This window comes from Rissa tridactyla, chromosome 2 (genome assembly GCF_028500815.1).
Source record: "Rissa tridactyla isolate bRisTri1 chromosome 2, bRisTri1.patW.cur.20221130, whole genome shotgun sequence".
Taxonomy (NCBI): Eukaryota; Metazoa; Chordata; class Aves; order Charadriiformes; family Laridae; genus Rissa; species Rissa tridactyla.
In genome coordinates, this window is record NC_071467.1 from 46,241,606 (window position 1) to 46,257,143 (window position 15,538).

Sequence of the window (15,538 nt, forward strand, 5' to 3'; positions counted from 1 at the left end):
TAAATTAATAGTTTAAGTGTAATATTTTAAATGTTTCTATAGGTGATGGTTAATTTTAAATACTGATTTTTAAAATTTTTTCCTGCAAAGTTGTTACTTTTGCAATGTATACAGAAATTGGTGGAAACTGTCTCTAAATATGAGGTTCCTTGAGTCTAGATTGATGAATAATACCGCTTTGTGTAGAAATGCTTGACTACATCACTGCACTTTGATCTCAAATTAGTAGCTACATATTGTAAGGAATGATAGTACAGAGGCAGAAAATTTGTGATGTGTCCAGAAACTGCACTTCATTTGCTTGAGCTGGGATTTGTTATTATGTCAGACAGTGCTGCAGTGTTGTCATTGAAGCCACTTGCAGGACTGAATATTTTTGTTGTTTTAGTCTTTGTTAAAAACCTGAAACTTGTTAGGAACAGATACTTTAAAGATGTAGATGAGTGTTATCTTTGAATTCCGTGCCCTACTTACGAGTATTATAATCTCCATTTTCTTTTCTATCTAGCAAACTTGTATTAGCGTTTATACAAAAGACAGAGCAGCAAAATGTAAAATCCCAGCGCTGGAACTTCTGATTAAGGTAAAATGCATCTTATAAATCTATCTTTCTAGAAAAAGTAGAACACTGTTGTTTTACTACAGTTGTGCTATATCGTGCAGAAAATCTGTAGTCTGCAGTAGCAAGAGAATAGTACTGTGTAATATTTAGGTGTTAGTAAGAGATATGTCTTAACAATAGATTGTCTTTGATATTCCTCCGCTAGGTTGCTTAGATGTGAGCATGTCATTCCTTCATCTGCTAGAGCAAGATATGATTGTTTTGTGTGCAGTTGCAGATCTCTCTCCCAGTTTATTATGGTTCTTTAAGGAGAAATTTTGCATTTCTATTGTATTCTTACTTTAAAATTATTATGTATTAATATATAATATTATAATACAATATATTAGAGACAGCATGTGAAAGGTGTGGAGGAGGAGAAGGACTTTTTTCAGAAGTTGTATTATTGTGTGAGACAGTAGTTTCATAATATGCTTCCTTAGAATGCATTAGACCCTTGTTTTGCAAATGCTTTTGCACCTACTTAATTTTGTTTATGAGAAATAAACCTCCCTTCTGAGTTATTCTGAGTCAGTTCTTCTGTGAATTGGATTGGCTTTATAGCAGCAGGGAGAGAAATACAATATGATAAAGACTACTGCAGACTTGCTAAGCCTGTGCTCTTGTGGCTTTTTTACATACATTTACATATATATGTATGTGTAAAAATATACTGTGTATAATTTTCATGTAGATTATATATATAATATGTCTAATATAAATTTAAAATGACAAAATTTATATTTATACATCTATAGGAAGGTAGTTTGTTGTTAAAGCAGATTTCATGCCAATACTCTTTCCTGGACCAGTGACCTTAAATCTCTTTAATTGAATAGCATACTTCAGCTGAAGTTACACATATGAACTGTGATTTTTATTTAGACTGGTTAGGTTTGGGGTAGTGATATTAATGATTTTCCTAAGTTTTCTTTTTTTTTTAATCTATCTTAGTTGCTCCAAAGTTTACGACGTTCCTGTCTGATGGAAGAAATGAAAGTTGGGGAGATATTTAATAAATTTTATGGGGAGCTTGCCACAAAAAGTAAAGTTTCTGATACAGGTAGGCTTTACTTTTTCTGTCAATGTCCTTTGTTTTATTTACACTCAGTTTTTGTTGGATTATACCCCATGGAAATGTATAGTTGTTATTCCTATGGCAAATCTGTTTAAAAATGGTAGCTGTCATGTTTTGAGCACGTAAAATTTGTTCAGGTCTTCCAATCATGGTCATGCAGTTAGCTGTTTCTTAGCAGACTTGAGTATGCGTATGAGCTAACATGTAGGAGAAATCGTGTACTTGAATTTAGTGGCGGCAGTTCATCCACAATTTAAGCGTAGGTCTGGTTTAGGATTCCCAACGTAAGAGTATTTGTATGTCTAATCTGCTATTATTAGTCCCTGAATGCCTAAGTCCTGAAAGTAATTGAAGCTTTCTTGTTGTTAACCAATTTAACTTTGCTAGACTCTTAGATTATTATTTTTTTTCCAGCTTCAGTGCTAGCCTGGTCTAGCTGAACCTTTGAAGTTACTCTTATGCCTGTTTTATAACTATACACTCACACCCCCCGCCCCCCCCCCAGCTTTGGGCCCTTAAAAGTACTCCTAGTCCCTCCAGTGGGTGCTCTTATCAAAAGCAGAGACTGCCAGTCCCTGCCAAAATTCCTGTAAACCCCAGCTCAGTTCCTAAAGCTCTTTGTAAGCTTATTCCAACCCCGGCCAGTTTTGTCCTCAGAGCTGCAGTTTTAGTACGTTAATTCCTGCATTGGTCGTGCCTAATGTGAGCTCATTGGTTCCTGCTTTGCCTGATTATGTTATTTGTGATGTTAAGCATACTGATATGAGCTCTAGTTTGATCGTCTTGGCTAGTTCCAGCTGAAATCTTCACTTGGCAGGTGTAGTCCTCACAAAACTTGCTGTGCCTGCGTAGAACTCTTTAGTCTGAACTCAAGCTTAGAAACTTCTGCTAGCTGTTGACCTTAACCCTGATGGTGTTTAAAAGACCCAGCATAACCTCAAGGCCAACAGCAAACTTGGATTAGTGGTAAATGCTTCCTCAGTGGATATGGTCTTTATTAATTCAGTTTTCTAAGTCATGTTTAAAAAGAGTAAACGTATTTAACTTAATAATGTGAGAGGAGGATGCATATCACATTATAGTATATAGAGATATATATGTATGTACGTGATAAAGGGCTTTCTTTCCCACATGTTAATCGCCAATTAAAATTAATCCATCAGGGATGGGTTTGCATGGTTGCAAGTTACATAGGAATAGCAATGGAAATATCAAAGTAATGGTTTCAGTAATTAATATTTAATAATATTAAATTACTTCCTAGTACTGGAGAAGATTTATGAGCTTCTGGGAGTTTTGGGAGAGGTCCAGCCTAGCGACATGATTAACAACTCTGAAAAACTATTCCGAGCTTATTTGGGAGAGCTTAAAACACAGGTATGATTGGAATTTCTTTTCCAACTCTTGCGTTGCTTTGTGTTTTTTTTTCCCCTTTGATGTGTGTAGTGCTGTATGTTGGAATACTGTTGTAACTAGTACCATGTGTAGGGATTTAACTGGACGATCATAAATGCTTCCTTAAGGACTCTTAAAGTTTGTGTTCTCTGGTTCTGAGAAGTTTTCAAAGTAAAAATTCAAGGCCATCAGTGACAGTGAATTAACCAATTTGCTGTGAGAAAAGATGGCACGTTATGACCATTGCAGTAGCACCCAAGAAAAGTTATATGGCCGTGCACTGGTAGTTTCTGATTTCGTCTCTACTAGCTGCAAAATCCTTGCTCTTCAGCTAACAGTTCCAATGAACTTTGCTTTCCTATATTCTGCACTTTTAAGACATTAGCATGTGCTATCTAAGTTTTGCTATCGTTGGTCTTGGTGGAGCATGTTTTATGCTTTTCAAAGGATTTCTTAAATCCCTCCCAAATTATATGAAACTTCTGAGTAGATGTTTCTGGGGACTTGTGTTCACAGAGGCGGGTGCTGATATAACTGCATTAAGTTGGAATATGTTATTTTACCTACACTTCTAGGAACTGGGAAGCCTTGGTGTGACTTTGTCTTAGCTTGAGCATAATACTTTTTTCAATTCCAACTTTTTTTAGATGACATCGTCTACAAGGGTACCCAAGCTACCTGTTGTGGCAGGATGTCTGAGGGGACTGGCTGCACTCATGTACAACTTTACCAAGTCTGTGGACGAAGGTATGTTCTTTTTCTATGTGAAAGACAGTTATACAATTTGATATATTTTAATTATTACGCAGCCAGCAAGCAGTACCATTTCTCGCTGTGAATTCAGAATGAAAATTTCCCCACTGGTAGATGGTTTATGCAGAAATAAGGCCTATCCAGCTACATGGTCCTTGTAGACTGTCTTTGTTTGGAGTGGCTTCATCGGTGTGTTTCTGTACATAAATGTTTGAAGTGCTATTTCCTAACCAGAGATTGGGCAGCTGCGAGAGCCACATTGAAGCTGGAATGCGGTTTATATGGAGCTGTGTTTCCCTTAGAAGAGACATGTCTGTTAAAACACGGGCGTTCAGAAAAATCAGTGATTATAGATGTACAATTTTTTTTCAAATTTAAGAGTATTTCAGGAAAAAGCATCTCTGCCTCTTAAAATGAGACATGTAAGGCTTTCCAATATTGCTTCTTCATACCAAGCTTTGGGTAAAAATATCTTTGTTCTTCACTTTACTTCTTGGGTGTCAATAGTGAAATACTCATTATTGGATTGTTTCACAGATCCTCAGACTGCAAAGGAGATTTTTGATTTTGCAATGAAGGCAATCAACCCACAGGTAAATCTGACACGTGTTAATTGTTCTGTGTAAATGAATTAGCCCTGATGAAGAATACATCACATATGACAAACCTTTTTCTGATGTTACAGGTTGATCAGAAGCGATATGCAGTACATCTAGGTAAGGTTGTAAATTATTTCAGTTTTGCTGAGGTGGATACCACACATACAATGGTGTCTTTTGTCTGGAGTTGTTTATTCTCTACGGGCTGTCTTTGGTCTTCTAAGCTGATTGGACAAAACTGGTGTACTTTAAGTTGGACTCTAAAGAATTAAGCATGTATTCGGTTAAACTAGGCAAGGTCTAATCAGCTTATGAACAGTAGCATTGCACTTGATGCCATTTGCCTCTCTGGAGTAGTACAAAACCCTGGTATGAGAAGGGAATCGTGGTAGGAGTAGAAATATGAGGAATGTAGCAAATTAAGATAAAAGAGAAGATGGCGGATTGTGTTAAAGGCAAAAAATAGAAAGAGAAGGGGAATTTCACTGGAAGAAGGGGGAGGAAATTTTGAACAAATTAGGTTCATGAAGAGAACGAGAAATTGGCCTGTGAAATGCGAGTGGCTTATGCACAAATTGCAAAAATGCAAGGCTTGGGTAGGGGGAACTGTGAAGGGGAAAGCCCTGTTTAAAGATGTCTGCCAAAAAAATCATGCGGGATCTTGAAATTTCATTTATGCTTATGTCTGGGTTTGTGAAATTACCTATGTTCTGAGCTTTTTATTTGTCTGCATTGCAGTTTGGTGGAGGAGGGGACTTGGGCATATGTCCTGACCACAGAAACCTAATCCTTGTGAAATGTGTGATCAAGTATTATTACTAGTAACCAGTAGACTCCATTTCTTATTCACTGTTAATATAAATTACTTCAGAACACAGCTGTGTTTTCCATGATGGTCTACATTAAAAAAGAGGATTTTGAAGAGTTGTTTTTGTGCATAAGTTCTTAATAATTCGATACTGATACTGTAATGGCTAGAAGAAAACATTTTGTACCCTCCAGTCATGGTGCATATGCTTACCTAAAGTCTTAATGTGTGCTTTTATAGTCTGGTCTGGTTTTGGAAGGTGGAATATAAGTCTGGATTCTAATGAGAATTGTTTTTAAATTGCAGCTGGTTTACAGTTGTTTAGCCAGCATGCTGCTCAGTTTGGTACCTTACTCCTGGACAACTATGTCTCGCTCTTTGAAGCAATGTGTAAATGGTGTGGCCATGCAAATCAAGAGCTGAAGAAAGCCAGTCATGCTGCACTAGATTCATTCCTTAAGCAGGTATTGTAACTTCAGTGGGATCTCTGAGACTAAAGCAAAGTCAAATTTCTTGTAATAGTGAGTATACTTGGTGCTTGGAAGTTCAGTGAATCTGTTTAATAAATAATTATTTTGTTTGAAGTGCTTCGTATTACAAGCTAGGTATCTTTGAAGACTTACTGTAATTTTTTGTGGCTTTTTTCATGTTTCTGGAAATGCTGAAATTTTTGTATCTTCTTTACAGATTTCTTTAATGGTAGCTAAGGATGCGGAGCTACACAAGAGCAAGTTGCAGTTCTTCATGGAGCAGTTCTATGGAATCATCCGAAGAATGGATTCGAGCAGCAAAAAGCTGTCCATTGCCATTCGCGGATATGGGCTTTTTGCAGCAGTATGTGCAAGAAACTTACTCTGACAAAGCCTTAAAGCTTTAGAATCCTAAAAAGTATTTAAAGCTAGAATTCATATACCACTCATTTTACAATTTTACATAGCTTGCTCTATAGGGAATGCTTCTGTTTCTAGATCAAGTGTTGAACTTAATTAGCTACACTGTAAAATACATTGTGGTTGAAATTATTAAAATGCATACTGAATTTAGTGGGAGCATTTGCAGAATTGATGATTGTAGTTACTTCTGCTTGTGCACTAGTTCTGAAGTGGAAAACCAGGGGCTTTGTATACAGCTGTCACAAAGCTTAAGGATGTGCTTAATTGCTTAGGTACAGACAATACCTTGTTAGCTCTGTCTGCATTTAGAAGGTAGAATCCAGGCCATGTCTGTTGTGGAAGCAGTTCAGGTATGTTTCCTACAGAGCAGGAATCTCAAGCAGAACAGCCAAAATGCACTGCTGACTGCAGGACACTAGGAGGTAATTTGTGAAACAAGTGCAAATTAAAACAAACAAACAAACAAAACAAAACCATGCTTATATATATATGTGGAGAGCAGGTATGTTTGTCAGGAAGCACCATTAAGAACCAGCTTCTGATTTTTGTCATATATTTTTGGAATATAACAATAACGTTATATAAAGAAAGGGTCGTGTTTATGTATCTGCAACCTATGTGCTTGATGGTGGTACCCAAACCTTTATATAACAGAACGCGAGATGTTCCTTTTTTTTTTTTTTTTTTTTTTTTGCCTCTCTCAAAGCAAAGATTAGGTTAAATAAAGGTTCTTTAGAGAAGATTAGGAAATGTGGTAGAATAGCTGATTGCTAGCTGAATTTTTTCCATTTTGCTACCTTTTGAGCAGAGCGCATTTGTTTTGTAGAATTTTCAATATGCTTTGTTGAAACCTAGTCTTCCTCTTCTATGATATGAGCTAGAAAGGAATTGAGTTAAAGGTATCGTTTCCAGAAAAAATGAAGTATTTCAAATTTCTGAGAGAACCTTGTTAAAAATATCTGTTGTGGAACACAAGAATTAATTAAAATTCCATAATGTAGATACACACATAGGATAATACTGCAAATTATAATAGGAAAAGGGGATCTTAATGCTCCAATGCCTATAAATCTTTAATATGTTAAGACACACTAATAGTTTTTAGCCTGTTTAGAATAAATCTTGTCCAAGCATCAGATGCTAGGTTGTGAGGAAGCAGAGTCTTGCTGCTGCTGCAAATAGAGACCTTAGCTGGAACACAGGATCACTAATTGATTTAGTTTCAAGGCAGAATATTTCTTTTACTGTCTAATCACTAACATAATTTTAATGTAATACTTGCAGTTCTACAAATGATAAATGGTTAGTCTTAATTTTGTCAGTATGTTTTTAGGCATATTAGATTCAACCTTTAGCCTAACTATCATTCTGTCGTTATCTAAATCAGTCCATTCTTTCTCCATGGTCAGTTCCCTTCTAGAGTTCTTGCCTGTGACATGTTTCCTTTACCACGAAGAGTGCTTTTTATCCTAGATCATGCTAAATACTGTGATTTACAAATCGTTCTATAGAAACCTGTATGTATTATTACCTACTGTCTAGTACTGTTTGGGATGCTTTCTGCTTGTTCATTAGTTTAGGAGTAGTCTTTATCCTCTGTTTCGAGAGATCCCAGCACAATAAAAGTTCAGAATTTGGGCTGCTGGGTTAAATGTTAAATAGTAGTAGCCTGTGAATGATAATTGGTTAAACCATTAAGGTTTAATCCTAACCCTTTAGCCAAAAATTAAGGTAAGCCACTTACTAACTTAATGCAGCTAGGTCAAAATATGAGTGAGTATTAGCAACCATAATGCCATATTTAAGATATTTACAGTGATACTTACAGCCAAACTCCATGCTTTTCAGGCTGAATTTGAAATCGTGCCACTGAAAGTTCAAGTATTCTTACAGTAAATTACACTGCGTCAGTGAACTATTGTTTTAGTTCATTGCAGGTACCATGTTTCTCGTACGTGTAGCAAGTAGAATACTTACTTAGTTCGTTCAGATGTATTGAGTTCCTGGCAAAATTTAAAAAATTATAAAAGATTATTCTTATTATGATTCAGTGAAGACTTGGCTGGGTTTTAGCGCTACAGAATGTGTTTGCTTGACTGTACAAAGCTGCTAAATCAGTATTTTATTTTTTCTCTGTAAGCCCTGTAAAGCTATACATTCTAAGGATGTTGACGACATGTATGTTGAGCTCCTTCAGCGTTGTAAGCAAATGTACCTCACAGAAGCAGAAACAATGGATGACCATCTGTACCAGCTACCAAGTTTCCTCCAGTCCATTGCAAGTGTGATATTCCATATAGATACAGTAAGTAGAGTATTTAAAGTACCAGTCATGTTTGGGTTTTTTTTTTATGCAGCTACAGATATGTTAGGAGGTAGTAGCTCCAAACTTACCTATGATAGAAGGTATTTCTTTATCTGAAATACGATGACATTTATCTCCTAGGGGACGGGAAGAATATCAGGAGAATACTTTATTGGATTTTATTTGAATAAAGACAATACACAGAATATACTGAATAAAATACTACAGTGCATTGTAATGAAAACCACGATAGCCAAACGGGAATAGGATTTTATTTATTTTAGGCGAAGCTATTTATTTGGACCTAGCCTTACCCTTGTCTTTACGTGATTTATACCACTCTATTGCTGCTTTTTTTTCTGGTACTGATACTTAGCTTGTTCCCTGAGGCTCCTACTTTTATTTTCCTTTGCTGTCGGATTATACTGCTGTGTTATTACTATGTGAATTATTATGTGCGAATATACGGATTATACTGCTGTGTTATTATTGTTTAATTCAATTGGTGCTTTTCTAATAAGCTTAAGACTGGTTCCACTGAAGCACTAATCTATTCAGGAGCTACTTTCCATAATGTGTTCCAGGAAACTTTCGTATTCTGTTTGTTTGGTTTTGTTTTGGGGTTTTTTTATATCTAAGATAAATTCATGTGCTAAGTCTTACTGTTCTCAGAGCAGGTCATGGTGTAAACTCTTGTAACAAAGCATCTTGCTGAAATAATTTAGCATAATTCTTCACATTGATACTGAGTTATAATCATTATCCCTGCATGATGAGTGTTTTGGTTTTATTTCTTCTAGATTCCTGAAGTGTACACCCCAGTTCTTGAACATCTAGTTGTGCTACAGATCAATAGCTTTCCACAATACAGTGAAAAAATGCAGTTAGTCTGTTGTAGATCTATAATAAAGGTATTCCTAGCCCTCTCAGGAAAAGGTCCAGTTCTCTGGAGTTTTATTAGCACTGTGGGTGAGTCTGATATGAACTTTGTTGTGGTTTTTGAGGGGGTTTGGTTTTTTTGGTTTGGATTTTTTTTTTTCTTTAAATTTATTAACTGGTTCTAAGAAAGATTCGTGGAATAGCCATTTGGGATCAAAAATGAAGCTTTTTCCATCCTCTAATAACGGACGTTTAGGGTTCTCATTGTGTTGTTATTCAATATCCATTGTTAAAACACTTAAGGAGTATATTTTACAACAGATGACAGAGTGGTTATCATCAAGGGCAGGAGAATATATTTTTGTGTTAATCTGTTTAAATGTAAGACTTATGTTCCTGCTTTGAAGGAATATGGGGAGTAGGGGATTTCACAGAAAACTGTATAAAAATCAGTTCAGTTACCCGTACAAATATTACAGAAAGTAGGGTGAGTGTCATTTCTATTAGAAAGGCCATCTTTTTATTTGGCAATCTTTTTAATTTTATTTATCTGGAGTTTGTACATAGTAAAAATGAAAATTCCAAATATGCGGTTAGTCAGATACAGTCCTGCAAATGTAATAATGGATGCGTAACTGACAATTCTAGTAGCTTCCAGCATGCTGACGTTTCATTATAATAAATATTTTTAGTTTCTTTCAGTTATTTACAGTGGCTTTTCTGTATTGCTGTGGCATTTTCATTGTTTTCCATGTTCTCCATTTGGGATGTGGTGCACCCAAGCACCATGCTGGAATGGAGATCCTAAGGCCATGCCTGTGAGAGTCTCTGGGAGTTGTTGCCTTTTTCAGTACGGGCATTATCAATTTGTCATCAATGCATTCAGACTCAGGAAAAAGTCAAAGCAGTCTTGAGAAGAGTAGTAAGAAGCAAGTTCAAAATTGGTTCCCTGTGAAACATCGTAGTTATGGCTCTGCTTTTGTCTATATTTGTCCTTAAAGAACAAGTGTTCTTTTGCCTCTCCCTCATCATGACAGAATGTAGAAAACAGAAGACTGATTTAATTAATTGCTAATGTAATGAGTGATATGGATGCTGTGCCTTTTGAAGTCTGTTCAGGCAATTATTTTTTTTTTTTTTTGTTTCAGTGCATCAGGGATTAATCAGAATCTTCTCCAAGCCAATCACATTTTCAAAGGTAAAATAACTGTTTAAGCATGTTTATTTCATCTAGATTGCTAGAGTATACGTTCCAGTTTTTGAAGATCTAGTCCCGTAAACAGAGGAAGGCCCAAAGAAGCAAAAACAGCACCATCTATTTTGAGTTGTGGCTCAGTTGCTGTTAGTCCCTGGTCCCTGCATCTACTCAGCATAATGAGGATGTGCCTCTTGTACTAGATGAAAAAAATAACATGAAGTAGACTTTTGTTCTCTGCAGTTCTTGTTTGCTTGGGTTGTCTGTAACAAAGTATGTTGTACTTAAGGTCATCTGTCTTTCTTCCAGGTTAACAAATTTTGGACACTTTAAAAGTTCTACTGAATGTTTGTGTTAAGGGACAATTGTAAGCTTTTTAATCCTGTGCAGCAGGATAACTATAGAGTTTCTCAAATAACTGACCACTGGAAGGAGAAGAGCTTTAGAGATTTTTGAAAGGAGCTGGTTGTTTTGTGCTCTTTTCGGATTGGCAAAATGAGAAAGCTAAACATTTCCAGTTTCTACCTGCAGAAGTAATTTTACATTGTGTTTTGGCTTGAATCAGGTAGTTACATACGCAGTGTTTCTGAAAAATATTGTGTCCTTTCAGGATTTTTTTGGAAAAGAAACCTCTGGATCGGAAGACTCACGTGAAACTGGAGAGGTTGGGACAGGGAGATGGAAAGTACCAACATATAAGGACTATCTGTTCCTCTTTAGAAGTCTACTGAATTGTGACACAATGAAGGTAAAAGCATAGTTAACATGGAAATACAAAAGGAAAAATAATTCTGAGTCTTACCGTTGCTTTTCTAACCCTAGACTTTTTCCAAATATCATGCTGCAGAAGAGCTTTTTCCTGGATTTGGTTGGAATCTGTGCTTAACGAATTAATTAAACAGGAATGAATTTAGACTGACATAGCTGAAGAACACCTAAAGCCGAATTCTCAGAATCATTCAAATCTTAGTTTGTAAATTCAAGAAATAATTCTCATTGGTGTTTTGAAATGTGAACTTTTTCCTTCTACAAAGGAATGTGGCTTTGAAGATGAAAACTTTCTTACTGCAAATTCACCACTGCAGTCCCTGAATCGCTTGCTGTATGATGAACTTATAAAATCTATTTTGAAGATTATTGAGAAGTTGGACCTGACTGTTCAGAAACTGGATGTTAATGAACAGGTGAGACCTGATGACTTGTCCGTTACTTTCTGCTGTTGTAGAGGAACCAAAATCGCATTCCCTGCTTTGTGTTCATTATGCTTATATACCTCCTCGTAGTATCCTTGAAGTAAGGTTTATACTAGTCAAAATGTTTTACTTCATGTTTCTGGATATTGCATTGCAGTGTTAGGAGATGGGAACATTAGAATCAGAAGAACTTCGTAGTTTCTGTGATGCCTACTCTGGCACCTAGTGGTTTCTGTTTTTCTAGTGGCTTTTACCTTATGATCAAGCATCCCATATTATTTCTTTGAAGTATTGATGTGTCAGTTAGTCATTTGTCGATGTCCGACTAGCAAGTAGCACCTAGAAAAAGAGGAGGAGACTGTTTATCTGGAAAGAAGGCCTAAATGCTTTCTGTGTTGTCACAGGCTCAGTGTTCTTGCTTCAATATTTATTTTCAGGATGAAAATGAAACTGACAGTGTTTTGGTTGGTCCTACTTCTGACCCTGCTTCAAACCTTCAGCCAACGAAGCCAACAGACTTTATTGCCTTTATAAATCTGGTGGAATTTTGCAGGTATTAGTATGTTTTTATGTAGTTTGGAAATTACAAAATTATTGGAAGAAATTTAAAGTGAGATTTACTTAAGGTGCCTGTTTCTGACTTTATGATGATGTACTGTATTTCAAAATGCACAATGTGATTAGCAGGGAGACAGTAAGTGTGTTTCAGACATCTGGGTCATAGGTAAAAACATCCTAGCTCATCGGCTCAGTTCTTCTAAAGAGTACAGGAAACAAGTAATTCTGTTACTTGGGTGTAATTGTCTTTCAGTATATGTTGTAAGTTTTAGTATTATACTGGCCATATATACAAAATGCTTCAGAGACCAGAAATACAGTCTTCATAGTCGTATGGGGCATTAAGTGAAAGGTACAGCGTTGTTTGCCTGTGGAGGTCCAGTTGATTTTCCCTAGCAATACTGCAGTCTCGGTAATTAAATGTGCTATGTGAGTATGTGTGTTTGTATAAATTTAATAACGAGATGTAATGAGGAAGAAATGGCTTTGCACTGTTAAGCAAAATAAGAATCTTCCAATGCTTGTGTGAGAAGGTAGCATGTAATTATTCCCTCACTGTCTGTGGAGCTGCTCTGTTATAGCAATGCTTCTTTTTTTTTGTACTGACTTGAAAATTTGAAGGGGAAAAAAAAATTATTCAGTTTCTTTTTCCTTGTTTCTTTTATCTTTTTTTCCCTTTCCCCACCCCCACCCTCCTTATGTTTTCTGTGCATCTGTTTTAGAGAGATACTTCCAGAGAAGCATGTTGAATACTTTAACCCTTGGGTGTATTCCTTTGGTTATGAGCTTGTTATACATTCAACGAGACTACCTCTTATTAGTGGATTCTACAAGCTGCTTTCTGTTACTATGAAAATTGCCAAGAAAATAAAATATTTTGAGGTGAGATCTCTGTTTCCCAATGGAAGGGCAACATGTTGCATTAATGATGATGCAGTTCTTATATATAGTCTTTGATGCGCAATGGAAAATAGATCATCGAAACTGTTACCAAATTGTTTCAAATGTTTATAGCATCCTATGCCTCCGTAGTTATAAGCACATAGAAAGTCAACATTTAGACTAGAAGCCAAGTTTCTGAAGAGACACCATCCATGCGTAATGGTCTTTCCAAAATCCTGAGCTGAGTAAACAGAGGGTTGGGGATTCTTGCAGTGCAGACAGTACAGAAGACAGCTTGAGTATCAGAAACAATCTAGCCAGAACAGCAGAGGTACGTATGGGTTAATTACTCAACTTTTGGGGTATACTTGTATTCTGCTCACTGATTTCCACAGGAAATAGGTTGCTCTGTTAGTGGATGCACTGTTTGCAGCATGGAAGCTATTGTAAAGTGGCAGTGCTCCATCCCACGTGTGTAGCACACCATAGAGCCTAGAACTGTCCCTGCCACTGCTGTTGACGGCACCAAATGAAGAAAATCTGGGAACTCATTGGTGTAGGTGCTTGTACTGTAGAGACTGTTGTGACTTGCCCTTTTCTTATTCTGCCAGTGTTCTTGCCGCATGGACATCCACTGTTAGGGATTTTTTTTTTTTGATGGTTTGTTAGATGGGAGATGTCAGGGTTTCAGCTGGGATGAAGCTGACTTTCTTACTAGCAGCTGATATAGTGCTATGTTTTGGATTTGGGGTGAGAAATAGTGTTGGTAAAACACTGATGTTTTGTGTGTTTGTTATACAATCAGGGCCTTTTCTGCTTCTCGTACCGTCCTGCCGGTGAGCAGGCTGGGAGCGCACAAGAAACTGGGAGGGGACACAGACGGAACAGCTGACCCCAAATGACCAAAGGGATATTCCGTACAATATGACGTTGTGCTCAGCAGTAAAACTAGGGTGGAGAAGGAGAAAGGGAGGGAGGTTCGGAGTTAGGGTGCTTGTCTTCCGAAGTAACAGTTACGTGTGATGGAGCTCTGCTTTCCTGGAGATGGCTGAACATCTGCCTGCTGATGGGAAGCAGTGAATGAATTCCTTGTTTTGCTTTGCATGCATGCATTATGTTTGCTCTAGCTATTAAACTGTCTTTATCTGAACCCATGAGTTTTTTCTCACTTTTACTCTTCTGAATCTCTCCCCCATCCAAACTGAGGGGAGTAAGCAAGAGGATGTGTGGTCCTAGTTGCTGGCTGGCGTTAAACAATGACAGAGGGCAAGGAGAAAATTAAGCCATTGAAAAGATGTTTTTCAGTCCTATGTATCTTGCTTATTTGGGTAGTATTCCGAAAAGTTGACCCTCGAGGCACAGTATTAATGTTAATTATTAAAATTAAACTTTAAGAGAGCAAACCTACATGTCAAGTTTTCACTGATGCCAGTTTCATATTGGACAGTGATGTATATATTCTGAGTTGAACTTATGCTTCATGTTCATACTGTGTACTACATTTTTTTAATACTGTTGTCTTGTGTTTTCTGTTTGGTAGGGTGTCAGTCCAAGGAGTCTCAGAAAATGTTCTGAAGACCCAGAAAAGAAGTCTTGCTTTGCCCTGTTTGTAAAGTTTGGAAAAGAGGTAAGTGATTTTGCTGGCTATCTTTCTTAGTTTGAATATAAAAATACATGACTCAGTCAAAGTTATCTCCTGACAAATCTTGCATATATAATAGAAATATTCCAGATCTTTGAATTATGCAACATAGTGGAGGTTTAAGATCTTTTTTTTTTCTGTTTTTTACTTAATGTCAGAAGAGGTCTGTTGCTCACCTATTCATGTACAATTAAGAAATAACTGTATAATTGTGCATTAAATACTTTTTGGTAACCATCTGCATGTGAATGAGATTCCAGTATTGGTTTTGAGTTGTTTGTTTTACATGGATATTGATATAGCTAAATCAAGATCTTAAAAAGTTTATGATTATTCTTGACCTATTTATCTGAATTTTAGGTTGCAGCAAAAATGAAACAGTATAAGGATGAGTTGTTGGCATCCTGTCTGAATTTTTTGCTCTCTTTACCACATGACATCATCATGCTTGATATCAAAGCTTATATTCCTGCGCTGCAGGTGGGTCAAAGCGGGGTATAGCTAACACTCTTTTTTCTAAAACATGTACAAAAATTCTGGAGCAAAGTTAGTATCCTGTTGAGCAAGCCTTCAGTGAGATAGAATGCAAATGACTTGACTTTTTGGATAAACAAGTAAATTGTTAGAATGTGCTTTTGCAGTAAGCTGACTCTCTTAGTGCCTGTGTTGCAATATAATGTATATCTCCTGTGCTGATCTTGAGTGAGATGTTAAGCAGACAAGTTATTAAGAATGAAGATGTATTATATGCTGAAAG

At 36.6% G+C, this 15,538-nt stretch overlaps 1 protein-coding gene across 4 annotated transcripts in view; it reads left to right on the forward strand.

The window, feature by feature from the left end:
* PRKDC (protein kinase, DNA-activated, catalytic subunit) overlaps nt 1–15,538 on the forward strand; it is an 85,558-nt gene that overhangs the window by 1,865 nt on the left and 68,155 nt on the right. For 3 of the 4 annotated variants that reach the window (XR_008464831.1, XM_054191228.1, XM_054191229.1), the window contains exons 4-20: nt 509–583; nt 1,556–1,664; nt 2,944–3,056; nt 3,722–3,821; nt 4,365–4,420; nt 4,513–4,543; nt 5,541–5,698; nt 5,922–6,068; nt 8,268–8,432; nt 9,233–9,401; nt 10,460–10,509; nt 11,117–11,254; nt 11,541–11,690; nt 12,137–12,252; nt 12,980–13,139; nt 14,680–14,766; nt 15,142–15,261. Coding sequence is in view for 3 of the 4 variants with exons in the window: in XM_054191228.1 (XP_054047203.1) it covers nt 509–583; nt 1,556–1,664; nt 2,944–3,056; nt 3,722–3,821; nt 4,365–4,420; nt 4,513–4,543; nt 5,541–5,698; nt 5,922–6,068; nt 8,268–8,432; nt 9,233–9,401; nt 10,460–10,509; nt 11,117–11,254; nt 11,541–11,690; nt 12,137–12,252; nt 12,980–13,139; nt 14,680–14,766; nt 15,142–15,261 (1,944 nt within the window). In the remaining variant the exon portion in view is untranslated. Of the gene's footprint in view, nt 1–508; nt 584–1,555; nt 1,665–2,943; nt 3,057–3,721; nt 3,822–4,364; nt 4,421–4,512; nt 4,549–5,540; nt 5,699–5,921; nt 6,069–8,267; nt 8,433–9,232; nt 9,402–10,459; nt 10,510–11,116; nt 11,255–11,540; nt 11,691–12,136; nt 12,253–12,979; nt 13,140–14,679; nt 14,767–15,141; nt 15,262–15,538 lie in introns of those variants that run through there. The other variant, XM_054191230.1, reaches the window with a different exon arrangement.